Raw genomic sequence first — 26,864 nt, forward strand, 5'->3', positions numbered from 1 at the left:
AAGACGGACGCTGGACAATGCACGATAGATGACGCCGGACAAAAGGTAAATTTTCGATAACATCTTCCCGTACACTGTTCAGGTATTATTAAACATTTTCTTCAGGTTAGTAAGTATGTATGTATTTGAAAAGAATTTTGTTTATCATAATCAGTATTGGATTTGATATGTTATGTATGTTTCAGTTTCATGGACCACAAAATCACCTTCATCAAATAAAGACCAGCAAAGCGTCTTACACTCAACCCATCGAGCTAAAGTGAAGTTTTGCTAAGCTGTGTAGTAGCCAGCTGTTGCTGCGGAGAAGCATTTGACACTTGTGACTACTTTTCTGCAACAACCATAGCTAGTCATGTAGTATACCATTGCGGTTAGTATTTACCAGAGTTACATGTACACATAATGCCAGTTATGAGAGTCTCTATTTACCAGAGTTACATGTACACATAATGCCAGTTATGAGAGTCTCTATTTACCAGAGTTACATGTACACATAATGCAAGTTATGAGAGTCTCTATTTACCAGAGTTACATGTACACATAATGCAAGTTATGAGAGTCTCTATTTACCAGAGTTACATGTACACATAATGCAAGTTATGAGAGTCTCTATTTACCAGAGTTACATGTACACATAATGCAAGTTATGAGAGTCTCTATTTACCAGAGTTACATGTACACATAATGCAAGTTATGAGAGTCTCTATTCACATACATACCAACCTAAGGAACATGTTTACTTTCCTGTACATTTAACACAAGAATCTTCATTGGAGCAGCAGTGACCATTAAAAACAGAAATCATATGTTTTAAAAATAGATTTTAATATTAGTTATCAGGTTAATAACTTAAAGAATCAAAATTATACCAGAGAAGTTTGGGTATTAGATAATGTAAGTACATGAAATGTGTTATTTAATGCAGCCAATCCTCAATCAAAATATTTAGGAAAAATAAATTGGATTTCAGAGAGAACACAGAATGACTTTTTCTTATTCTCTAATTTGAGTTTTTTTAAAAATAAAGTTGTGAAAAAATGGTAAAGTGTTCACAGTGACAAATTTGTAGTAATTATAAACAGGAAGATCCCCGACAATCATTATATGGCAATACATTTCAGTAAGAACTGTGATACCTCAAAAACAAAAATTCTCTGTGTACACTTACTAATAAGTACATATGATTTTTTTAAATTGTTTTACAATAATTCTTTATTTAGAACAAAACCTGTGTATGAGTATAAATAGATATGATTTTTGGTTGCTTAATTTAATTATCATAATTGTTTAAAAAGAGTTATTACAAAAAAATTATAAATCTTACAAAGTTATCAAAATAAACAGAAATAAAAATGTTCTCTAAAAATGGACTTTTTTAACAACCTTTCCAACTCTATGATCAAAACAGACATTACACTTCATACCAATGTAAATGTTTTCTAAACAAATGGTCTGTGGTTTCAACATTTCATCTAGATCAGTTTTGAATATATGGATATTGCATTGCTCAATTTGCTTGATAATATTAAATGTACACAGTGTAGATTTTTTTTTTAGATTAAAGTATGAGTTTGATTGTAGAGGAACATGACACTAAAAGATTAACACAGTTTTCTCCCATACCATTTCCACTACCGCTGTACTCAATTCTGTAATTTTCAGATATTGAAGGACTACCACCAGTTACAGTACTATAAATCATAAACCAGATGCCACTGTCACTAGCTAATTAAACATGTCATGACATGGTCATTTAACAAACTGCATGGATAATACAAGTATACTTTGAAGTTTTCCTGTACACTGTAATTTACTGTATGGGCAAGACAATTACTTATATCTCAAATAGTGAAAATGCCTTTTGCTGCCAGCTTGGGGAAACTGGCTATTATGTTTTCTTTAATATTAATATGTAAAAATAAAGCAATAATATTATAAATTGTCTCTTTGATTGAAGTGTAAAGGATTAGTACACAACAGTACCGACACAATGCCTCTCAATTGTCTATGCGAACAAACTAGGACACAACTGATGGTCACAAAACAGTTTACCAGGTACATATGTCTAATGCTATTGGGTTTTTATATATAAGTTATATATGTTATCATTAGGCGGTCTGCTGGCTATTTAGAATTATTTTAAAATCCTCAACTATCCTCCGGTGCCAGAAGCACACAGGAGATTACAGTTCTAGACTTACATTATGGGAATGTTTTGGGAGAAAAAATGCCCCACTAAACTATGATGTCCATCATTGTGTTGATGACCACAAGTCTTATAACTACAAATTAGGTAATGAAAATCAGTAAAAATGTTTTTCTTTTCAAGTTTTTGAATCGACAAACTCAAGATCATTAGAAGACATTACATTATAACAACCAGAGAAATTGAATCTATCACTTAATACTTAAGTACTACAATGTGCAGTTTAGAATATACTGATACAACAACAGCCTGATTATGACAGTAGTGATAGATGTAACTCGATTCCAGGGCCATCTCACTGATATTTTTCTATTGCTTCCTTGATTTTAGCTTCACTGGCTCCAACAACTTCACCAACCTGAAAAAGATAACCTGACTTTAAGGATGTGCAATATAAATGTAATACTGACTTAAAAGATAAACTGCAAATTGTGGATCTATAATGATTTTCTCCCTGTTTTAGACTGATGATTTAAGTTCTCAAATTTTTCATTTTTGAGAGCAACATGAGGCTCATGAGCCTTAGCAGTCATCTGAAAAACCATGTGCTATTGAAATATACATACTGATTAGCAAGTATACAGCTGGTACTGTTGGCCACAGTGGCCATCTTGGATTTGTGAACTATCAAAAAATAACAACCCTTGGTCAGGATCATATCAGGATCATTGTAATTAAGTTTGAGTTGAATCCCACTGGTGGAACATTAACTTGGGCAGAACTTTGAAATAGGTATTGTTCAGGAAAACCATGATTACCCAATCATGTTACTAAATGGCTGCCATGACTGCAAAGTCAAAGTTTTTATGTGGGCAAAATTTAGCACTTTCTTGGCTTCTCTTCCCTAATTACCACTGCCAATTTCAGCTCTATACCACCAGTGGAATTGGAGAAGTTTAAAATGATGTTTTTTTTTCAAGCAAGATGACAGCCATCTTGGATTTCAGATTGACTCAAAAAATAACAACCCTTGCGATGACGGTGGTAGATGGTATCAGTGTAGACTGTGATGACAGTGGTAGATGATATCAGTGTTGACTGTGATAAGTTGTGATGACAGTGGTAGATGGTATCAGTGTAGACTGTGATAAGTTGTGATGACGGTGGTAGATGGTATCAGTGTAGACTGTGATAAGTTGTGATGACGGTGGTAGATGATATCAGTGTAGACTGTGATAAGTTGTGATGACGGTGGTAGATGGTATCAGTGTAGACTGTGATAAGTTGTGATGACGGTGGTAGATGGTATCAGTGTAGACTGTGATAAGTTGTGATGACGGTGGTAGATGATATCAGTGTAGACTGTGAATAAGTTGTGATGACGGTGGTAGATGATATCAGTGTAGACTGTGATAAGTTGTGATGACGGTGGTAGATGGTATCAGTGTAGACTGTGATAAGTTGTGATGACGGTGGTAGATGATATCAGTGTGACTGTGATAAGTTGTGATGACGGTGGTAGATGATATCAGTGTAGACTGTGATAAGTTGTGATGACAGTGGTAGATGATATCAGTGTAGACTGTGATAAGTTGTAATGACGGTGGTAGATGATAACGGTGTAGACTGTGATAAGTTGTGATGACGGTGGTAGATGATATCAGTGTAGACTGTGATGACGGTGGTAGATGATATCAGTGTAGACTGTGATAAGTTGTGATGACAGTGGTAAATGGTATCAGTGTAGACTGTGATAAGTTGTGATGACGGTGGTAGATGATATCAGTGTAGACTGTGATAAGTTGTGATGACAGTGGTAAATGGTATCAGTGTAGACTGTAATAAGTTGTGATGACGGTGGTAGATGATATCAGTGTAGACTGTAATAAGTTGTGATGACGGTGGTAGATGATATCAGTGTAGACTGTGATAAGTTGTGATGACAGTGGTAGATGGTATCAGTGTAGACTGTGATTAGTTGTGATGACAGTGGTAGATGGTATCAGTGTAGACTGTGATAAGTTGTGATGACTGTGGTAGATGATATCAGTGTAGACTGTGATAAGTTGTGATGACGGTGGTAGATGGTATCAGTGTAGACTGTGATAAGTTGTGATGACAGTGGTAGATGGTATCAGTGTAGACTGTGATAAGTTGTGATGACGTGGTAGATGATATCAGTGTAGACTGTGATAAGTTGTGATGACAGTTGTAGATGGTATCAGTGTAGACTGTGATAAGTTGTGATGACAGTGGTAGATGGTATCAGTGTAGACTGTGATAAGTTGTGATGACGGTGGTAGATGATATCAGTGTAGACTGATAAGTTGTGACGACGGTGGTAGATGATATCAGTGTTGACTGTGATAAGTTGTTATGACGGTGGTAGATGGTATCAGTGTAGACTGTGATGACGGTGGTAGATGATATCAGTGTAGACTGTGATAAGTTGTGATGACATGGTAGATGATATCAGTGTAGACTGTGATAAGTTGTGATGACGTGGTAGATGGTATCAGTGTAGACTGTGATAAGTTGTGATGACGGTGGTAGATGATATCAGTGTAGACTGTGATAAGTTGTGATGACGTGGTAGATGATATCAGTGTAGACTGTGATAAGTTGTGATGACAGTGGTGGATGGTATCAGTGTAGACTGTGATAAGTTGTGATGACGGTGGTAGATGATATCAGTGTGACTGTGATGACAGTGGTGGATGGTATCAGTGTAGACTGTGATAAGTTGTGATGACAGTGGTAAATGATATCAGTGTAGACTTTGATAAGTTGTGATGACGGTGGTAGATGATATCAGTGTAGACTTTGATAAGTTGTGATGACGGTGGTAGATGATATCCGTGTAGACTGTGATAAGTTGTGATGACGGTGGCAGATATCAGTGTAGACTGTGATAAGTTGTGATAACGGTGGTAGATGGTATCAGTGTGACTGTGATGACAGTGGTAGATGGTATCAGTGTAGACTGTGATAAGTTGTAATGACGGTGGTAGATGATATTGTAGACTGTGACAAGTTGTGATGACGGTGGTAGATGATATCAGTGTAGACTGTGATAAGTTGTGATGACAGTGGTAGATGGTATCAGTGTAGACTGTGATAAATTGTGATGACGTGGTAGATGGTATCAGTGTAGACTGTAATGACGGTGGTAGATGATATCAGTATAGACTGTAATAAGTTGTGATGACGGTGGTAGATGATATCAGTGTAGACTGTAATAAGTTGTGATGACGGTGGTAGATGATATCAGTGTAGACTGTGATGACGGTGGTAGATGATATCAGTGTAGACTGTGATAAGTTGTGATGACTGTGGTAGATGGTATCAGTGTAGACTGTGATAAGTTGTGATGACAGTGGTGGATGATATCAGTGTAGACTGTGATAAGTTGTGATGACGGTGGTAGATGGTATCAGTGTAGACTGTGATAAGTTGTGATGACAGTGGTAGATGATATCAGTGTGACTGTGATGACAGTGGTAGATGGTATCAGTGTAGACTGTGATAAGTTGTGATGACGGTGGTAGATGATATCAGTGTAGACTGTGATAAGTTGTAATGACGGTGGTAGATGATATCAGTGTAGACTGTGATAAGTTGTGATGACAGTGGTAGATGGTATCAGTGTAGACTGTGATAAGTTGTGATGACGTGGTAGATGGTATCAGTGTAGACTGTGATAAGTTATGATGATGGTGGTAGATGATATCAGTGTAGACTGTGATAAGTTGTGATGACAGTGGTAGATGGTATCAGTGTAGACTGTGATAAGTTGTGATGACGGTGGTAGATGATAACAGTGTAGACTGTGATAAGTTGTAATGACGGTGGTAGATGATATCAGTGTAGACTGTGATAAGTTGTGATGACATGGTAGATGATATCAGTGTAGACTGTGATAAGTTGTGATGACGTGGTAGATGGTATCAGTGTAGACTGTGATAAGTTGTGATGACGGTGGTAGATGATATCAGTGTAGACTGTGATAAGTTGTGATGACGTGGTAGATGATATCAGTGTAGACTGTGATAAGTTGTGATGACAGTGGTGGATGGTATCAGTGTAGACTGTGATAAGTTGTGATGATGGTGGTAGATGATATCAGTGTGACTGTGATGACAGTGGTGGATGGTATCAGTGTAGACTGTGATAAGTTGTGATGACAGTGGTAAATGATATCAGTGTAGACTTTGATAAGTTGTGATGACGGTGGTAGATGATATCAGTGTAGACTTTGATAAGTTGTGATGACGGTGGTAGATGATATCCGTGTAGACTGTGATAAGTTGTGATGACGGTGGCAGATATCAGTGTAGACTGTGATAAGTTGTGATAACGGTGGTAGATGATATCCGTGTAGACCGTGAAAAGTTGTGATGACGGTGGTAGATGGTATCAGTGTAGACTGTGATAAGTTGTGATGACGTGGTAGATGGTATCAGTGTAGACTGTGATAAGTTGTGATGACGTGGTAGATGGTATCAGTGTAGACTGTGATAAGTTGTGATGACTGATGGTAGATGTATCAGTGTAGACTGTGATAAGTTGTGATGAGTGGTAGATGGTATCAGTGTAGACTGTGATAAGTTGTGATGACGGTGGTAGATGATATCAGTGTAGACTGTGATAAGGTTGTGATGACTGTGGTAGATGGTATCATGTTAGACTGTGATAAGTTGTGATGACGGTGGTAGATGATATCAGTGTAGACTGTGATAAGTTGTGATGACAGTGGTAGATGATATCAGTGTAGACTGTGATAAGTTGTGATGACGTGGTAGATGGTATCAGTGTAGACTGTGATAAGTTGTGATGACGGTGGTAGATGGTATCAGTGTAGACTGTGATAAGTTGTGATGACGGTGGTAGATGATATCAGTGTAGACTGTGATAAGTTGTAATGACGGTGGTAGATGATATCAGTGTAGACTGTGATAAGTTGTGATGACGGTGGTAGATGGTATCAGTGTAGACTGTGATAAGTTGTGATGACGGTGGTAGATGGTATCAGTGTAGACTGTGATAAGCTGTGATGATGGTGGTAGATGATATCAGTGAAGACTGATAAGTTGTGATGACAGTGGTAGATGATATCAGTGTAGACTGTGATAAGTTGTGATGACGTTGATAGATGATATCAGTGTAGACTGTGATAAGTTGTGATGACGTGGTAGATGGTATCAGTGTAGACTGATAAGTTGTGATGACGGTGGCAGGTGATATCAGTGTAGACTGTGATAAGTTGTGATGATGATGGTAGATGGTATCAGTGTAGACTGTGATAAGTTGTGATGACGATGGTAGATGATATCAGTGTAGACTGTGATAAGTTGTGATGACGATGGTAGATGGTATCAGTGTAGACTGTGATAAGTTGTGATGACGGTGGTAGATGGTATCAGTGTAGACTGTGATAAGTTGTGATGACGGTGGTAGATGATATCAGTGTAGACTGTGATAAGTTGTGATGACAGTGGTAGATGGTATCAATGTAGACTGTGATAAGTTGTGATGACGTGGTAGATGATATCAGTGTGACTGTGATAAGTTGTGATGACGTGGTAGATGGTATCAGTGTAGACTGTGATAAGTTGTGATGACAGTGGTAAATGATATCACTGTAGACTGTGATAAGTTGTGATGACAGTGGTAAATGATATCACTGTAGACTGTGATAATTGTGATGACGTGGTAGATGATATCAGTGTGACTGTGATGACAGTGGTAGATGGTATCAGTGTAGACTGTGATAAGTTGTAATGACGGTGGTAGATGATATCAGTGTAGACTGTGATAAGTTGTGATGACGGTGGTAGATGATATCAGTGTAGACTTTGATAAGTTGTGATGACAGTGGTAGATGGTATCAGTGTAGACTGTGATAAGTTGTGATGACGTTGATAGATGATATCAGTGTAGACTGTGATAAGTTGTGATGACGTGGTAGATGGTATCAGTGTAGACTGATAAGTTGTGATGACGGTGGCAGGTGATATCAGTGTAGACTGTGATAAGTTGTGATGACATGGTAGATGGTATCAGTGTAGACTGTGATGACGGTGGTAGATGGTATCAGTGTAGACTGTGATAAGTTGTGATGACAGTGGTAGATGATATCAGTGTAGACTGTGATAAGTTATGATGATGGTGGTAGATGATATCAGTGTAGACTGTGATAAGTTGTGATGACATGGTAGATGGTATCAGTGTAGACTGTGATAAGTTGTGATGACGGTGGTAGATGGTATCAGTGTAGACTGTGATAAGTTGTGATGACGGTGGTAGATGGAATCAGTGTAGACTGTGATAAGTTGTGATGACGGTGGCAGGTGATATCAGTGTAGACTGTGATAAGTTGTGATGACTGTGGTAGATGGTATCAGTGTAGACTGTGATAAGTTGTGATGACGGTGGTAGATGGTATCAGTGTAGACTGTGATAAGTTGTGATGACGGTGGCAGGTGATATCAGTGTAGACTGTGATAAGTTGTGATGACGTGGTAGATGGTATCAGTGTAGACTGTGATGACAGTGGTAGATGGTATCAGTGTAGACTGTGATAAGTTGTGATGACGTGGTAGATGGTATCATTGTAGACTGCTAAGTTGTGATGACGGTGGTAGATGGTATCAGTGTAGACTGTGATAAGTTGTGATGACAGTGGTAGATGGTATCAGTGTAGACTGTGATAAGTTGTGATGACAGTGGTAGATGGTATCAGTGTAGACTGTGATAAGTTGTGATGACGGTGGTAGATGATATCAGTGTAGACTGTAATAAGTTGTGATGACGTGGTAGATGGTATCAGTGTAGACTGTGATAAGTTGTGATGACGTGGTAGATGGTATCAGTGTAGACTGTGATAAGTTGTGATGACGGTGGTAGATGGTATCATTGTAGACTGTGATAAGTTGTGATGACGGTGGTAGATGGTATCATTGTAGACTGTGATGACGGTGGTAGATGATATCAGTGTAGACTGTGATAAGTTGTGATGACAGTGGTAGATGGTATCAGTGAAGACTGTGATAAGTTGTGATGACGTGGTAGATGGTATCAGTGTAGACTGTGATAAGTTGTGATGACGGTGGTAGATGATATCAGTGTAGACTGTGATAAGTTGTGATGACGGTGGTAGATGATATCAGTGTAGACTGATAAGTTGTGATGACGGTGGTAGATGGTATCAGTGTAGACTGTGATAAGTTGTGATGACGATGGTAGATGATATCAGTGTAGACTGTGATAAGTTGTGATGACGGTGGTAGATGATATCAGTGTAGACTGATAAGTTGTGATGACGGTGGTAGATGGTATCAGTGTAGACTGTGATAAGTTGTGATGACGGTGGTAGATGGTATATCAGTGTAGACTGTGATAAGTTGTGATGACGATGGTAGATGATATCAGTGTAGACTGTGATAAGTTGTGATGACAGTGGTAGATGGTATCAGTGTAGACTGTGATAAGTTGTGATGACTGTGGTAGATGGTATCAGTGTAGACTGTGATAAGTTGTGATGACGATGGTAGATGATATCAGTGTAGACTGTGATAAGTTGTGATGACAGTGGTAGATGGTATCAGTGTAGACTGTGATAAGTTGTGATGACTGTGGTAGATGGTATCAGTGTAGACTGTGATAAGTTGTGATGACGGTGGTAGATGGTATCAGTGTAGACTGTGATAAGTTGTGATGACGGTGGTAGATGGTATCATTGTAGACTGTGATGACGGTGGTAGATGATATCAGTGTAGACTGTGATAAGTTGTGATGACAGTGGTAAATGGTATCAGTGTAGACTGTGATAAGTTGTGATGATGATGGTAGATGGTATCAGTGTAGACTGTGATAAGTTGTGATGACGGTGGTAGATGATATCAGTGTAGACTGTGATGACGGTGGTAGATGGTATTAGTGTAGACTGTGATAAGTTGTGATGACGATGGTAGATGATATCAGTGTAGACTGTGATAAGTTGTGATGACGGTGGTAGATGATATCAGTGTAGACTGTGATAAGTTGTGATGACGGTGGTAGATGATATCAGTGTAGACTGTGATAAGTTGTGATGACAGTGGTAGATGATATCAGTGTAGACTGTGATAAGTTGTGATGACAGTGGTAGATGGTATCAGTATAGACTGTAATAAGTTGTGATGACGATGGTAGATGATATCAGTGTAGACTGTGATAAGTTGTGATGACGGTGGTAGATGATATCAGTGTAGACTGTGATAAGTTGTAATGACGGTGGTAGATGATAACGGTGTAGACTGTGATAAGTTGTGATGACGGTGGTAGATGATATCAGTGTAGACTGTGATGACGGTGGTAGATGATATCAGTGTAGACTGTGATAAGTTGTGATGACGGTGGTAGATGGTATCAGTGTAGACTGATAAGTTGTGATGACGGTGGTAGATGATATCAGTGTAGACTGTGATAAGTTGTGATGACGGTGGTAGATGATATCAGTGTAGACTGTGATAAGTTGTGATGACGGTGGTAGATGATATCAGTGTAGACTGTGATAAGTTGTGATGACGTGGTAGATGGTATCAGTGTAGACTGTGATAAGTTGTGATGACGGTGGTAGATGATATCAGTGTAGACTGTGATAAGTTGTGATGACGTGGTAGATGATATCAGTGTAGACTGTGATAAGTTGTGATGACAGTGGTGGATGGTATCAGTGTAGACTGTGATAAGTTGTGATGACGGTGGTAGATGATATCAGTGTGACTGTGATGACAGTGGTAGATGGTATCAGTGTAGACTGTGATAAGTTGTGATGACGGTGGTAGATGGTATCAGTGTAGACTGTGATAAGTTGTGATGACGGTGGTAGATGATATCAGTGTAGACTGTGATAAGTTGTGATGACGGTGGTAGATGGTATCAGTGTAGACTGTGATAAGTTGTGATGACGGTGGTAGATGGTATCAGTGTGACTGTGATGACAGTGGTAGATGGTATCAGTGTAGACTGTGATAAGTTGTGATGACGGTGGTAGATGGTATCAGTGTAGACTGTGATAAGTTGTGATGACGGTGGTAGATGGTATCAGTGTAGACTGTGATAAGTTGTGATGACGGTGGTAGATGGTATCAGTGTGACTGTGATGACAGTGGTAGATGGTATCAGTGTAGACTGTGATAAGTTGTGATGACGGTGGTAGATGGTATCAGTGTAGACTGTGATAAGTTGTGATGACAGTGGTAGATGATATCAGTGTGACTGTGATGACAGTGGTAGATGGTATCAGTGTAGACTGTGATAAGTTGTGATGACGGTGGTAGATGGTATCAGTGTAGACTGTGATAAGTTGTGATGACGGTGGTAGATGATATCAGTGTAGACTGTGATGACGGTGGTAGATGATATCAGTGTAGACTGTGATAAGTTGTGATGACGTGGTAGATGATATCAGTGTAGACTGTGATAAGTTGTGATGACAGTGGTGGATGGTATCAGTGTAGACTGTGATAAGTTGTGATGACGGTGGTAGATGATATCAGTGTGACTGTGATGACAGTGGTGGATGATATCAGTGTAGACTGTGATAAGTTGTGATGACGTGGTAGATGATATCAGTGTAGACTGTGATAAGTTGTGATGACGGTGGTAGATGATATCCGTGTAGACTGTGATAAGTTGTGATGACGGTGGCAGATATCAGTGTAGACTGTGATAAGTTGTAATGACGGTGGTAGATGATATTGTAGACTGTGATAAGTTGTGATGACGGTGGTATATGATATCAGTGTAGACTGTGATGACAGTGGTAGATGGTATCAGTGTAGACTGTGATGACAGTGGTAGATGGTATCAGTGTAGACTTTGATGAGTTGTGATGATGATGGTAGATGGTATCAGTGTAGACTGTAATAAGTTGTGATGACGGTGGTAGATGGTATCAGTGTAGACTGTGATGACGGTGGTAGATGGTATCAGTGTAGACTGTGATAAGTTGTGATGACAGTGGTAGATGGTATCAGTGTAGACTGTGATAAGTTGTGATGACGGTGGTAGATGATATCAGTGTAGACTGTGATAAGTTATGATGACGGTGGTAGATGATATCAGTGTAGACTGTGATAAGTTGTGATGACGGTGGTAGATGATATCAGTGTAGACTGTGATAAGTTGTGATGACAGTGGTAGATGATATCAGTGTAGACTGTAATAAGTTGTGATGACGGTGGTAGATGGTATCAGTGTAGAATGTGATAAGTTGTGATGACTGTGTTAGATGATATCAGTGTAGACTGCGATAAGTTGTGATGACGGCGGTAGATTATATCAGTGTAGACTGTGATAAGTTGTGATGACTGTGGTAGATGATATCAGTGTAGACTGTGATAAGTTGTGCGGACAGTGGTAGATGGTATCATTGTAGACTGTGATAAGTTCTGATGACAGTGGTAGATGGTATCAGTGTAGACTGTGATAAGTTGTGATGACTGTGGTAGATGGTATCAGTGTAGACTGTGATAAGTTGTGATGACGGTGGTAGATGGTATCAGTGTAGACTGTGATAAGTTGTGATGACGGTGGTAGATGGTATCATTGTAGACTGTGATGACGGTGGTAGATGATATCAGTGTAGACTGTGATAAGTTGTGATGACAGTGGTAAATGGTATCAGTGTAGACTGTGATAAGTTGTGATGATGATGGTTGATGGTATCAGTGTAGACTGTGATAAGTTGTGATGACGGTGGTAGATGATATCAGTGTAGACTGTGATGACGGTGGTAGATGGTATTAGTGTAGACTGTGATAAGTTGTGATGACGATGGTAGATGATATCAGTGTAGACTGTGATAAGTTGTGATGACGGTGGTAGATGATATCAGTGTAGACTGTGATAAGTTGTGATGACGGTGGTAGATGATATCAGTGTAGACTGTGATAAGTTGTGATGACAGTGGTAGATGATATCAGTGTAGACTGTGATAAGTTGTGATGACAGTGGTAGATGGTATCAGTATAGACTGTAATAAGTTGTGATGACGATGGTAGATGATATCAGTGTAGACTGTGATAAGTTGTGATGACGGTGGTAGATGATATCAGTGTAGACTGTGATAAGTTGTAATGACGGTGGTAGATGATAACGGTGTAGACTGTGATAAGTTGTGATGACGGTGGTAGATGATATCAGTGTAGACTGTGATGACGGTGGTAGATGATATCAGTGTAGACTGTGATAAGTTGTGATGACGGTGGTAGATGGTATCAGTGTAGACTGATAAGTTGTGATGACGGTGGTAGATGATATCAGTGTAGACTGTGATAAGTTGTGATGACGGTGGTAGATGATATCAGTGTAGACTGTGATAAGTTGTGATGACGGTGGTAGATGATATCAGTGTAGACTGTGATAAGTTGTGATGACGTGGTAGATGGTATCAGTGTAGACTGTGATAAGTTGTGATGACGGTGGTAGATGATATCAGTGTAGACTGTGATAAGTTGTGATGACGTGGTAGATGATATCAGTGTAGACTGTGATAAGTTGTGATGACAGTGGTGGATGGTATCAGTGTAGACTGTGATAAGTTGTGATGACGGTGGTAGATGATATCAGTGTGACTGTGATGACAGTGGTAGATGGTATCAGTGTAGACTGTGATAAGTTGTGATGACGGTGGTAGATGGTATCAGTGTAGACTGTGATAAGTTGTGATGACGGTGGTAGATGATATCAGTGTAGACTGTGATAAGTTGTGATGACGGTGGTAGATGGTATCAGTGTAGACTGTGATAAGTTGTGATGACGGTGGTAGATGGTATCAGTGTGACTGTGATGACAGTGGTAGATGGTATCAGTGTAGACTGTGATAAGTTGTGATGACGGTGGTAGATGGTATCAGTGTAGACTGTGATAAGTTGTGATGACGGTGGTAGATGGTATCAGTGTAGACTGTGATAAGTTGTGATGACGGTGGTAGATGGTATCAGTGTGACTGTGATGACAGTGGTAGATGGTATCAGTGTAGACTGTGATAAGTTGTGATGACGGTGGTAGATGGTATCAGTGTAGACTGTGATAAGTTGTGATGACAGTGGTAGATGATATCAGTGTGACTGTGATGACAGTGGTAGATGGTATCAGTGTAGACTGTGATAAGTTGTGATGACGGTGGTAGATGGTATCAGTGTAGACTGTGATAAGTTGTGATGACGGTGGTAGATGATATCAGTGTAGACTGTGATAAGTTGTGATGACGGTGGTAGATGGTATCAGTGTAGACTGTGATAAGTTGTGATGACGGTGGTAGATGATATCAGTGTAGACTGTGATGAGTTGTGATGACGGTGGTAGATGATATCAGTGTAGACTGTGATAAGTTGTGATGACGTGGTAGATGGTATCAGTGTAGACTGTGATAAGTTGTGATGACGGTGGTAGATGATATCAGTGTAGACTGTGATAAGTTGTGATGACGGTGGTAGATGATATCCGTGTAGACTGTGATAAGTTGTGATGACGGTGGCAGATATCAGTGTAGACTGTGATAAGTTGTGATAACGGTGGTAGATGATATCCGTGTAGACCGTGAAAAGTTGTGATGACGGTGGTAGATGGTATCAGTGTAGACTGTGATAAGTTGTAATGACGGTGGTAGATGATATTGTAGACTGTGATAAGTTGTGATGACGGTGGTATATGATATCAGTGTAGACTGTGATGACAGTGGTAGATGGTATCAGTGTAGACTGTGATGACAGTGGTAGATGGTATCAGTGTAGACTTTGATGAGTTGTGATGATGATGGTAGATGGTATCAGTGTAGACTGTAATAAGTTGTGATGACGGTGGTAGATGGTATCAGTGTAGACTGTGATGACGGTGGTAGATGGTATCAGTGTAGACTGTGATAAGTTGTGATGACAGTGGTAGATGGTATCAGTGTAGACTGTGATAAGTTGTGATGACGGTGGTAGATGATATCAGTGTAGACTGTGATAAGTTATGATGACGGTGGTAGATGATATCAGTGTAGACTGTGATAAGTTGTGATGACGGTGGTAGATGATATCAGTGTAGACTGTGATAAGTTGTGATGACAGTGGTAGATGATATCAGTGTAGACTGTGATAAGTTGTGATGACGGTGGTAGATGATATCAGTGTAGACTGTGATAAGTTGTGATGACAGTGGTAGATGATATCAGTGTAGACTGTGATAAGTTGTGATGACAGTGGTAGATGATATCAGTGTAGACTGTGATAAGTTGTGATGACAGTGGTAGATGATATCAGTGTAGACTGTGATAAGTTGTGATGACAGTGGTAGATGGTATCAGTGTAGACTGTGATAAGTTGTGATGATGATGGTAGATGATATCAGTGTAGACTGTGATAAGTTGTGATGACGGTGGTAGATGGTATCAGTGTAGACTGTGATAAGTTGTGATGACATGGTAGATGGTATCAGTGTAGACTGATAAGTTGTGATGACGGTGGTAGATGGTATCAGTGTAGACTGTGATAAGTTGTGATGACGGTGGTAGATGGTATCAGTGTAGACTGTGATAAGTTGTGATGACGGTGGTAGATGGTATCAGTGTAGACTGTGATAAGTTGTGATGACAGTGGTAGATGGTATCAGTGTAGACTGTGATAAGTTGTGATGACAGTGGTAGATGGTATCAGTGTAGACTTTGATGAGTTGTGATGACGGTGGTAGATGGTATCAGTGTAGACTGTGATAAGTTGTAATGACGGTGGTAGATGATAACGGTGTAGACTGTGATAAGTTGTGATGACGGTGGTAGATGGTATCAATGTAGACTGTGATAAGTTGTGATGATGGTGGTAGATGGTATCAGTGTAGACTTTGATGAGTTGTGATGACGGTGGTAGATGGTATCTGTGTAGACTGTGATGACAGTGGTAGATGATATCAGTGTAGACTGTGATAAGTTGTGATGACGGTGGTAGATGGTATCAGTGTAGACTGATAAGTTGTGATGATGGTGGTAGATGGTATCAGTGTAGACTGTGATAAGTTGTGATGACAGTGGTAGATGATATCAGTGTAGACTGTGATAAGTTGTGATGACGGTGGTAGATGGTATCAGTGTAGACTGTGATAAGTTGTGATGACAGTGGTAGATGATATCAGTGTAGACTGTGATAAGTTGTGATGACGGTGGTAGATGGTATCAGTGTAGACTGTGATAAGTTGTGATGACGGTGGTAGATGGTATCAGTGTAGACTTTGATGAGTTGTGATGACAGTGGTAGATGATATCAGTGTAGACTGTGATAAGTTGTGATGACAGTGGTAGATGATATCAGTGTAGACTGATAATTTGTGATGACAGTGGTAGATGATATCAGTGTAGACTGTGATAAGTTGTGATGACGGTGGTAGATGATATCAGTGTAGACTGATAAGTTGTGATGACAGTGGTAGATGATATCAGTGTAGACTGTGATAAGATATGATGACAGTGGTAGATGGTATCAGTGTAGACTGTGATAAGTTGTGATGATGGTGATAGATGGTATCAGTGTAGACTGTGATGACGGTGGTAGATGATATCAGTGTAGACTGTGATAAGTTGTGATGACGGTGGTAGATGGTATCAGTGTAGACTGATAAGTTGTGATGACAGTGGTAGATGATATCAGTGTAGACTGTGATAAGATATGATGACAGTGGTAGATGGTATCAGTGTAGACAGTGATAAGTTGTGATGACAGTGGTAGATGGTATCAATGTAGACTGTGATAAGTTGTGATGACAATGGTAGATGGTATCAGTGTAGACTTTGATGAGTTGTGATGACAGTGGTAGATGGTATCAGTGTAGACTGTGATAAGTTGTGATGACGGTGGTAGATGGTATCAGTGTAGACTGTGATAAGTTGTGATGACGGTGGTAGATGGTATCAGTGTAGACTGTGATAAGTTGTGATGACGGTGGTAGATGATATCAGTGTAGACTGTGATAAGTTGTGATGACGGTGGTAGATGATATCAGTGTAGACTGTGATAAGTTGTGATGACAGTGGTAGATGGTATCAGTGTAGACTGTGATAAGTTGTGATGACGATGGTAGATGGTATCAGTGTAGACTGATAAGTTGTGATGACAGTGGTAGATGATATCAATGTAGACTGTGATAAGTTGTGATGACGGTGGTAGATGATATCAGTGTAGACTGTGATAAGTTGTGATGACTGTGGTAGATGGTATCAGTGTAGACTGTGATAAGTTGTGATGACGGTGGTAGATGATATCAGTGTAGACTGCGATAAGTTGTGATGACGGTGTTAGATGATATCAGTGTAGACTGTGATAAGTTGTGATGACAGTGGTAGATGGTATCAGTGTAGACTGTGATAAGTTGTGATGACGATGGTAGATGGTATCAGTGTAGACTGATAAGTTGTGATGACAGTGGTAGATGATATCAGTGTAGACTGTGATGACGGTGGTAGATGATATCAGTGTAGACTGTGATAAGTTGTGATGACGGTGGTAGATGGTATCAGTGTAGACTGTGATAAGTTGTGATGACGGTGGTAGATGGTATCAGTGTAGACAGTGATAAGTTGTGATGACAGTGGTAGATGGTATCAGTGTAGACTGTGATAAGTTGTGATGACGATGGTAGATGGTATCAGTGTAGACTGTGATAAGTTGTGATGACGGTGGTAGATGGTATCAGTGTAGACAGTGATAAGTTGTGATGACAGTGGTAGATGGTATCAGTGTAGACTGTGATAAGTTGTGATGACGGTGGTAGATGGTATCAGTGTAGACTGTGATAAGTTGTGATGACGGTGGTTGATGATATCAGTGTAGACTGATAATTTGTGATGACAGTGGTAGATGGTATCAGTGTAGACTGTGATAAGTTGTGATGACAGTGGTAGATGATATCAGTGTAGACTGTGATAAGTTGTGATGACAATGGTAGATGGTATCAGTGTAGACTTTGATGAGTTGTGATGACAGTGGTAGATGGTATCAGTGTAGACTGTGATGACGGTGGTAGATGGTATCAGTGTAGACTGTGATAAGTTGTGATGACGGTGGTAGATGATATCAGTGTAGACTGTGATGACGGTGGTAGATGGTATCAGTGTAGACTGTGATAAGTTGTGATGACGGTGGTAGATGATATCAGTGTAGACTGTGATGACGGTGGTAGATGGTATCAGTGTAGACTGTGATAAGTTGTGATGACGGTGGTAGATGATATCAGTGTAGACTGTGATAAGTTGTGATGACGGTGGTAGATGATATCAGTGTAGACTGTGATAAGTTGTGATGACGGTGGTAGATGGTATCAGTGTAGACTGATAAGTTGTGATGACGGTGGTAGATGGTATCAGTGTAGACTGTGATGACGGTGGTAGATGGTATCAGTGTAGACTGTGATGACGGTGGTAGATGGTATCAGTGTAGACTGTGATAAGTTGTGATGACGGTGGTAGATGATATCAGTGTAGACTGTGATGACGGTGGTAGATGGTATCAGTGTAGACTGTGATAAGTTGTGATGACGGTGGTAGATGGTATCAGTGTAGACTGTGATAAGTTGTGATGACGGTGGTAGATGATATCAGTGTAGACTGTGATAAGTTGTGATGACGGTGGTAGATGGTATCAGTGTAGACTGTGATAAGTTGTGATGACGGTGGTAGATGATATCAGTGTAGACTGTGATGACGGTGGTAGATGGTATCAGTGAAGACTGTGATAAGTTGTGATGACTGTGGTAGATGATATCAGTGTAGACTGTGATAAGTTGTGATGACTGTGGTAGATGGTATCAGTGTAGACTGTAATAAGTGGTGATGACGGTGGTAGATGATATCAGTGTAGACTGTGATAAGTTGTGATGACTGTGGTAGATGGTATCAGTGTAGACTGTGATAAGTTGTGATGACGGTGGTAGATGATATCAGTGTAGACTGTGATAAGTTGTGATGACTGTGGTAGATGGTATCAGTGTAGACTGTGATAAGTTGTGATGATGGTGGTAGATGATATCAGTGTAGACTGATAAGTTGTGATGACGGTGGTAGATGGTATCAGTGTAGACTGTGATAAGTTGTGATGACGGTGGTAGATGGTATATCAGTGTAGACTGTGATAAGTTGTGATGACGATGGTAGATGATATCAGTGTAGACTGTGATAAGTTGTGATGACAGTGGTAGATGATATCAGTGTAGACTGTGATAAGTTGTGATGACGGTGGTAGATGGTATCAGTGTAGACTGATAAGTTGTGATGACGGTGGTAGATGGTATCAGTGTAGACTGTGATAAGTTGTGATGACGGTGGTAGATGGTATATCAGTGTAGACTGTGATAAGTTGTGATGACGATGGTAGATGATATCAGTGTAGACTGATAAGTTGTGATGACGGTGGTAGATGGTATCAGTGTAGACTGTGATAAGTTGTGATGACGGTGGTAGATGGTATATCAGTGTAGACTGTGATAAGTTGTGATGACGATGGTAGATGGTATCAGTGTAGACTGTTATAAGTTGTGATGACGGTGGTAGATGGTATATCAGTGTGGACTGTGATAATTTGTGATGAGGGTGGTAGATGGTATCAGTGTAGACTGTGATAAGTTGTGATGACGGTGGTAGATGGTATCAGTGAAGACTGTGATAAGTTGTGATGACGGTGGTAGATGGTATCAGTGAAGACTGTGATAAGTTGTGATGACTGTGGTAGATGGTATCAGTGTAGACTGTGATAAGTTGTGATGACGGTGGTAGATGGTATATCAGTGTAGACTGTGATAAGTTGTGATGACGATGGTAGATGATATCAGTGTAGACTGTGATAAGTTGTGATGACAGTGGTAGATGGTATCAGTGTAGACTGTGATAAGTTGTGATGACGGTGGTAGATGATATCAGTGTAGACTGTGATAAGTTGTGATGACAGTGGTAGATGATATCAGTGTAGACTGTAATAAGTTGTGATGACGGTGGTAGATGGTATCAGTGTAGAATGTGATAAGTTGTGATGACTGTGGTAGATGATATCACTGTAGACTGTGATAAGTTGTGATGACGGTGGTAGATGATATCAGTGTAGACTGTGATAAGTTGTGATGACGGTGGTAGATGATATCAGTGTAGACTGATAAGTTGTGATGACGGTGGTAGATGATATCAGTGTAGACTGTGATAAGTTGTAATGACGGTGGTAGATGGTATCAGTGTAGACTGTGATAAGTTGTGATGACTGTGGTAGATGATATCAGTGTAGACTGTGATGACAGTGGTAGATGATATCAGTGTAGACTGTGATAAGTTGTGATGACAGTGGTAGATGGTATCGGTGTAGACTGTGATAAGTTGTGATGACGATGGTAGATGGTATCAGTGTAGACTGTGATAAGTTGTGATGACAGTGGTAGATGATATCAGTGTAGACTGTGATAAGTTGTTATGACTGTGGTAGATGGTATCAGTGTAGACTGTGATAAGTTGTGATGACAGTGGTAGATGATATCAGTGTAGACTGTGATAAGTTGTGATGACTGTGGTAGATGATATCAGTGTAGACTGTGATAAGTTGTGATGACGGTGGTAGATGATATCAGTGTAGACTGTGATAAGTTGTGATGACGGTGGTAGATGATATCAGTGTAGACTGTGATAAGTTGTGATGACAGTGGTAGATGGTATCAGTGTAGACTGTGATAAGTTGTGATGACGGTGGTTGATGGTATCAGTGTAGACAGTGATAAGTTGTGATGACAGTGGTAAATGGTATCAGTGTAGACTGTGATAAGTTGTGATGATGATGGTAGATGGTATCAGTGTAGACTGTGATAAGTTGTGATGATGATGGTAGATGGTATCAGTGTAGACAGTGATAAGTTGTGATGACTGGTAAATGGTATCAGTGTAGACTGTGATAAGTTGTGATGATGATGGTAGATGGTATCAGTGTAGACAGTGATAAGTTGTGATGACAGTGGTAGATGATATCAGTGTAGACTGTGATAAGTTGTGATGACGGTGGTAGATGGTATCAGTGTAGACTGTGAAGACGGTGGTAGATGATATCAGTGTAGACTGTGATAAGTTGTGATGACAGTGGTAGATGATATCAGTGTAGTGTAAATAGAGTACTTTTTGTGTTGAAAACCTTCCGCTAAATCATGTCACTTCAACATTGTGCTAATTTATTTAATTCAGATACCTATGCGCTAAAATTTGAACACAACAAAATAAGTGTTTTTTTCTATGTGCAGTAATTCATCTGTATGATACAAACCTCTCCTCCATTTTTGAAAAATTTGAATGTTGGCATGGCACTAATTCCTTTTTCTGCAGCAACGTCCTGAAAAATATACATAGAAAAAAATGAAATAAAAAAATATTGAGATTTATTATTATTTATTATTATTGAACAAGAGGCCCATGGGCCATAGGTCACCGGATTTTTGAAATATTTCAGTAAAATTGATTGACACTTTTTGGCCTGTCAACCCATCAGTCTCAGGGATCAGTTTTCACAGGGCCAACATATGCATACCATTAAGCAGTCATGCCATGCTGACAATGTTAACAAATTCAGAATGAATTACAAAACAAAGAAAACAAATTATAGTAAAAAATGTGATTTCCCTATAACTATAGCAAAGTTTATCCCCTTCCATGGGGTAAATGGGAGACCCCAGGGCTAGGAAATTCACAATTATGGTAAAGCACCTTAAGACCCTTCCATCTGTGAAGAGTATTTAATTCTACCTTATTTGGGTTGTTAGAAGAACATTTTTAAAATTTCAGTTAATTTCACCTTTTTTCAGCCCCTTGGGGCCAGTCAGGGCCAACATGTACATACCTTCAAATGTCATCCCATGCTGATAATGTTAACCAAGTTAGAATGAATTCCAATAAAATTCAACAAATAATTGTCAAAAATGTGATTTCCCTATATAAACTATAGTAAAGTTTACCCCCTCCCCAGGGGCAAATGTGAGACCCTAGGATTATGAAATTCAAAAATTTTGGTAAAGCTTCTTAAGACCCTTTCATGTATGAAAAGTGTTTGATTCCAACTTATCTGAGAGTAGAGAAGAAGATTTTTGAAGTTTTAGTCAATTTTACCCTTTTTGGCCCCGCCCCTCAGGCCCCTGGGCGATGGGGACCATACAATTCACAAGTTTAATTGACATGTAGCCATAGAAGCTCCCTGCCAAATTTCATTGAATTCGGCTCAGTGGTTTTGGAGGAGAAGTTGAAAATGTAAATTGTTTACGGACGGACGATGCACGACGACCGACAAAAGGCGATTAGAATAGGTCACTTGAGACTTTGTGTCAGGTGACCTAAAAATATCAACATTCTGTCTGTCTAAATTGAGGTAAAAAATGATACATGTACAAGATTTGATTGCTTTTTTTAAAAATAACAGTGGATCTTAAATGTGATGCTATAAATTAAATTTGTGGTATGTATAATGTAGGGTGGCAAACTCTTATGTCTCTGGAGGAAGTTTCATACAAAGACCCTTCTCATGCCTTGCAAGACAAAATTGCTAATTATTCAACAGGAGACCCATGGGGCCTGCATCACTCAGCTGAATACTTCAGTGACTAATGGAAAACACTCTTAAAAATATTTCCAATTTTGGGATCCACCTCTCACTACCATATAAGACAGTAAAAACTTCACAAGGGTTTTTTTAAGCTGTTCCTCAATTATTCTTTTTATAATGTTATTTGAGTAAATTCTTTAAAAAGTTCAGTTCATGACAAATAATTATAACACTTCCTCAAAGGATGCTATATATGGTCAAAATTGTATATATTCGGCACTTAATGACAAGTTAAAATTTAAAGGAATTGCCTCTTTTTCCCCTATTGGGCCATGTACTTTAAAAGAAAAAAGAGACCCATTACTGTCACTTGAATTAGTAATACTTCAGCCATTTTTACCCTTTTTGGTCCTACCAATCAGCCTGGCTTAGGGTCAGTGCTGCTATCCTGTGGTGATAATTTTAACCTAGTTAGATTGATTCCAATATCAAATAAACAAATGAAGATGCCCAAGGGTCACCTGAATTTTGACATATTTGGCAGATTTGATTCCTGTGAACTTGAATTTGAGGTTTAATGTGTTCACCCAAGCATACTACAGGCCATATACATGTATCTGGTTTCTAAGTGTGTTGGTCCTCCAGAATATATTTCAAAGATTAACTCTTTACGTACTCATTCAAATTTTGACCCCTGTGACCTTGAATGAAGGGCAACTTCATTCATTTGAACAAACTTTGTAGCCCTTCACCCCAGCATGCTACAGGCCCAATATCAAATCTCTGGGCCTCTTGGTTAATGAGAAGAAGTTGTTTAAAGATTTTAGTGCAGACCCTTAAGACCATGAATTGGCACATTATCATTAAGTTTAATTCTTACATCAATCAATCCGTGAAGTCTGTCAATGTCATGTTTCTTGATAAACCACATCACCACTCCCTGTATATAAGATTCCCATGAATTACTCCCCAAATTTATTTTGGTTCCTATGTTTTTGAATTGTACTCAATTTACTACTTTTTTTTTTCTCTTCGTGTAATACCTGATTAGAGATCCAATAACTTCCGTTAGAAAAACTTGTCTCAGAAATTTTACTTGTTTCTGATAAATTGGCCTACCTTATCAGTTCCAGGGACTTGCACGTTCAAGTTATACACCTAGTGCAAGCATTTCCCTATCGACTGATTTAAAACAAGCAACCTCTTTATTGCTATCAGAATCTCTTTTGCGAGAACAAGGTAACGTTAGGTTTCACCTCATAATCACTCCAACAAACTCAACCAGCATGGTCATTTTGGGGTGACTATTTTGATTGCAACTTTTTTAACCTAAGAAATAATGTAGACTGCATAAATATTAAAGCTGTCATTGATATGAGTTGAGTTTGGCGTATCGATATATATATTGAGACGAGAATGTCCAATAAAGTTTATCATTCAACAACAAGAGTTCCCAGAGGGATCTTGGCGCCCACCATTGAATGATCTTCATAGGTTTCATGTCAGATTGATCTTTTCTCTACTTTTCTCTTCCTCTAAGTCTTACTTATCTGTGTAAATTCAGAAACAGCCCTCTAGTACTTTTCAAACAAGGGGAACCTAAATATAAAATTTAAGATTTAGCGATAATGGCTGTCTGTCTGCCATGTTGTTTTCGGATTGGTCCCAAAATGCAATACCAGGGACCAAGGGGAACCTACATATGAAATTTTAGAAAGTTCCCTTCAGTACCTTCTGTAAAATAGCGATAACAAACTTCAATTGGCAAAATACAAGTCGGCCAGGTTGTTTTCTGACTGGTCTCAAAATCCAATATGCATAACTAAGCACAGAGGGCAACCTACAAATGAAATTTCATAAAGATCCTTTCAACAATTTCTGATAAATAGCGATAACAAACTTCAATTGTCAACATCCAAGATGGCTGCCTGTCGGCCATATTGTTTTCTGATTGGTCTCAAAATGCAATATACATAACTAGGCACAGAGGGGAACCTACATATGAAATTTGAGAAGGAATCCCTTCATTACTTTCTGAGAAATAGCGATAACAAACTTCAATTGTCCAAATCCAAGATGGCTGCCTGTCGGCCATGTTGTTTTTCGATTGGTCTCAAAATGTTATATGCATAACAAGGCAACGAGGGGAACCTACATATTAAATTTGAAAAAGATCACTTCAATAATTTCTGATAAATAGCGATAACAAACTTTAATTGTCAAAATCCAAGATGGCTGCCTGTCGTCCATGTTGTTTTCCAACTAGTCTCAAAATGCAGTATGAATCAGTAGGCACCAAGGGGAACCTTCATATGAAATTTGAGAAAGATCCCTTCAGTTCTCTCTGAGAAATAGCGATAACAAACTTCAATTGTCAAATTCCAATATGGCTTCCTGTCATTCATGTTGTTTTCCAACTGGTCCAAAAATGCAATATGCACAACTAGTGACCAAGGGAAACCTACATATGAAATTTGAGAAAGATCCCTTATGTACTTTCTGAGAAATAGTGATAACAAGAATTATTAACGGAATGACGGACCACGGACCACAGACGAAGAGCGATTCGAATCGCCCAGCATCTGATGATGGTGGGCTCTAAAGTCTTACGAAAGGTGCAAGGCGCATGATGGTCAACGGATGAAATACGATCCTTACCTCTTGGGTCAGATGACCTAACAAGAGGCCCAGGGGCCTTAACGGTCATCTGACTCTAAATTAAAACCCTTATATTATTGTAGTATGCATTCTCTGTAGCAAGTATATAGTGGCACTGTTGGCTATGGTGGCCATCTTGGAATTCTGACCGACCCAATAAATAACAACACTTGGTCTGGACCATCTAAGGATAATTTCTGGTAAGTTAGAGCTGAATCCCACCGGTGGAATTTGAGAAGAAGTTTGAAATAGGTGTTGTTCAGGAAAACCATGATTGCGCAATCATGTTACAAAATGGCCGCCATTGCTGCCATGTCAAAGTTTTTACGAGACCGAAAAAATAACAACACTTTGTTGGCCCTCCTTCCTTAACATCCTCACCAATTTCCAGCTCAATGGCACCAGTGGAACTGGAGAAGAAGTTTAAAATGTGTTTTTCAAGATGGCTACCATGGCGGCCATCTTGGATTTCAGACCAATCTAAAAAATAACAACACTTGGTCGGGATCATCTCAGGAACATTTCAGGTAAGTTTCAGCCCAACAGCACTGGTGTAACTTGAGAAGAAGTTTAAAATGTGTTTTTCAATGTGGCTGCCATGGCGGCCATCTTGGATTTCAGACCAATCTAAAAAATAACAACACTTGGTCGGGATCATCTCAGGAACATTTCAGGTAAGTTTCAGCCCAACAGCACTGGTGGAACTTGAGAAGAAGTTTAAAATGTGTTTTTCAAGATGGCGGCCTCAGCGGCCATCTTGGATTACGGACCGACCGGAAAAATAACTACACTTGGTCGAGATCATATCAGGATCATTTCAGGCAAGTTTCAGCTCAATAGCACTGGTGGAACTTGAGAAGAAGTTTAAAACGTGTTTTTCAAGATGGCGGCCATCTTGGATTTCAGACCTATCTAAAAAATAACTACACTTGGTCGGGATCATATCAGGATCATTTCAGGCAAGTTTCAGCTCAATAGCACTGGTGGAACTTGAGAAGAAGTTTAAGATGTGTTTTTCAAGATGGCGGCTTAGCGGCCATCTTGGATTTCGGACCGACCCGAAAAATAACAACACTTGGTCGGGATCATATCAGGATCATTTCAGGCAAGTTTCAGCTCAATAGCACTGGTGGAACTTGAGAAGAAGTTTAAAATGCGTTTTTCAAGATGTCGGCTATGGTGGCCATCTTGGATTTTGGACCGACCCGAAAAATAACAACACTTGGTCGGGATCATATCACGATCATTTCAGGCAAGTTTCAGCTCAATAGCACTGGTGAAACTTGAGAAGAAGTTTTAAATGTGTTTTTCAAGATGGCGGCTATGGCGGCCATCTTGGATTTCGGACCGACCCGAAAAATAACAACACTTGGTCAGGATCATTTCAGGATCATTTCTGGCAAGTTTCAGCCCAACAGCACTGGTGGAACTTGAGAAGAAGTTTAAAATGTGTTTTCAAAATGGCGGCTTTGGCGGCCATCTTGGATTTC

The 26,864-nt window shown here is 39.4% G+C and overlaps 1 protein-coding gene across 1 annotated transcript in view; it reads right to left on the minus strand.

The window, feature by feature from the left end:
- Positions 1-808: 808 nt before the first annotated feature.
- LOC117325534 (thioredoxin-1-like) overlaps positions 809-26,864 on the minus strand; it is a 45,396-nt gene continuing 19,340 nt past the window's right edge. Inside the window, exons 4-5 of the mRNA XM_033881825.1 lie at positions 21,451-21,516; positions 809-2,564 (exon numbers count right to left, since the gene is read on the minus strand). Coding sequence (XP_033737716.1) covers positions 2,502-2,564; positions 21,451-21,516 — 129 coding nt within the window. The 3' untranslated portion in view covers positions 809-2,501. The remainder of the gene's footprint in view (positions 2,565-21,450; positions 21,517-26,864) is intronic.

This window comes from Pecten maximus, chromosome 4, assembly GCF_902652985.1.
Source record: "Pecten maximus chromosome 4, xPecMax1.1, whole genome shotgun sequence".
NCBI classification, from domain to species: Eukaryota; Metazoa; Mollusca; class Bivalvia; order Pectinida; family Pectinidae; genus Pecten; species Pecten maximus.